The 1,141-nt window shown below is 43.4% G+C and overlaps 1 protein-coding gene across 1 annotated transcript in view; it reads right to left on the minus strand.

Moving 5' to 3' along the window:
* The window catches only part of pctp (phosphatidylcholine transfer protein), an 8,598-nt gene that overhangs the window by 3,320 nt on the left and 4,137 nt on the right, over window positions 1–1,141 (minus strand). The window contains exons 3-5 of the mRNA XM_014025735.1: window positions 752–831; window positions 485–656; window positions 330–397 (exon numbers count right to left, since the gene is read on the minus strand). Coding sequence (XP_013881189.1) covers window positions 330–397; window positions 485–656; window positions 752–831 — 320 coding nt within the window. The remainder of the gene's footprint in view (window positions 1–329; window positions 398–484; window positions 657–751; window positions 832–1,141) is intronic.

Raw genomic sequence — 1,141 nt, forward strand, 5'->3', positions numbered from 1 at the left:
AACGCTCTCTGGTTTCATTTAAAAGAGTCGATCATCAGATATTGTCCAAGATTAACCTTCAGGGTGGATATAGCTCGCTAGCAGCTTCGCACCGACGACCTATCCACGTCATCATTTACCCAGAATGCTTTGTGTGGAAATAAAATGGTTCAGTGCATGTTAAAATATATTTTAAATATTTACTAAACTAAACATCCACAGTATTTTTACAGTCTTTATTTTACAGTTAAAATAAATGTTTATCAAATAAAGTCTAATGTTACAACTAATCGTGGATGCCTTTAAAACTGTAAGACTCTTATTGTGAAAGTGTTCGTGGATCAGCTCACCTTTGCAGCCCAGTTCACCAGCCAGGTGGGAATCATCCCACCAGGGTTGTCAAAGTAGTTCATGAAAACTGAAAGACACGACAGTTAGCCCTTCAGCTCCAGCTAACAAAGACTTCATTTATTRAAGGGGGACGGGGGACGTCCTTTAGTCCCACCTTTAGTCCCCCCGGCTCCGTTGCCCTCCAGGGCCACGCTCTGCTTGTAGTCTCTGACCCGTAGGACGCTCTTCTTCTCCTCGCACGCCGTCTCCGGGGAGCTTCTGGCCAAGACCACCCAGATCTTCCTCCCGTCCACMTCCAGGTCTCTCCTCTCCCTCACGTAGATGTACTGAGGACAGAACTGTTAGGGACCATGGATCTGTTGACAGGACTCCATAAACCAGAGACAGAGTGGAGGCGGGACATGTGAGAGGTGAAGGATACGTCTCTGTTGGACATGGGGAACGGGTACTTCACTTCCCAGTAGATCACTCTTTGTCCATCAATGTCCATTTCTCTGAGCTCTGAATAAAAAAAGACAAAAAGGACAGAGACCGAGAGACGGACTTTATCATTTGTCTTTGTCTTTGCGTCGCTAACCGTTTACTAGGGCTGTGAATTGGCAAGAATTTGGCGATACGATACATATCATGACGGGTCACAATACGATATATCCCGATATATTTCAATACTGTAAACAAGGCGATATATTGCGATATTTTTGGTCCAAAAATATTCTCTAGTTAGCTTTTTGTGTTAACAGGGAACAAAACAGTTGGACCTTATACAGTGAGTGTTAAACTTTCATTATTAGTTGTTTCTGAGTTTCTGAAA

Source organism: Austrofundulus limnaeus, unplaced genomic scaffold (genome assembly GCF_001266775.1).
Source record: "Austrofundulus limnaeus strain Quisiro unplaced genomic scaffold, Austrofundulus_limnaeus-1.0 Scaffold495, whole genome shotgun sequence".
NCBI classification, from domain to species: Eukaryota; Metazoa; Chordata; class Actinopteri; order Cyprinodontiformes; family Rivulidae; genus Austrofundulus; species Austrofundulus limnaeus.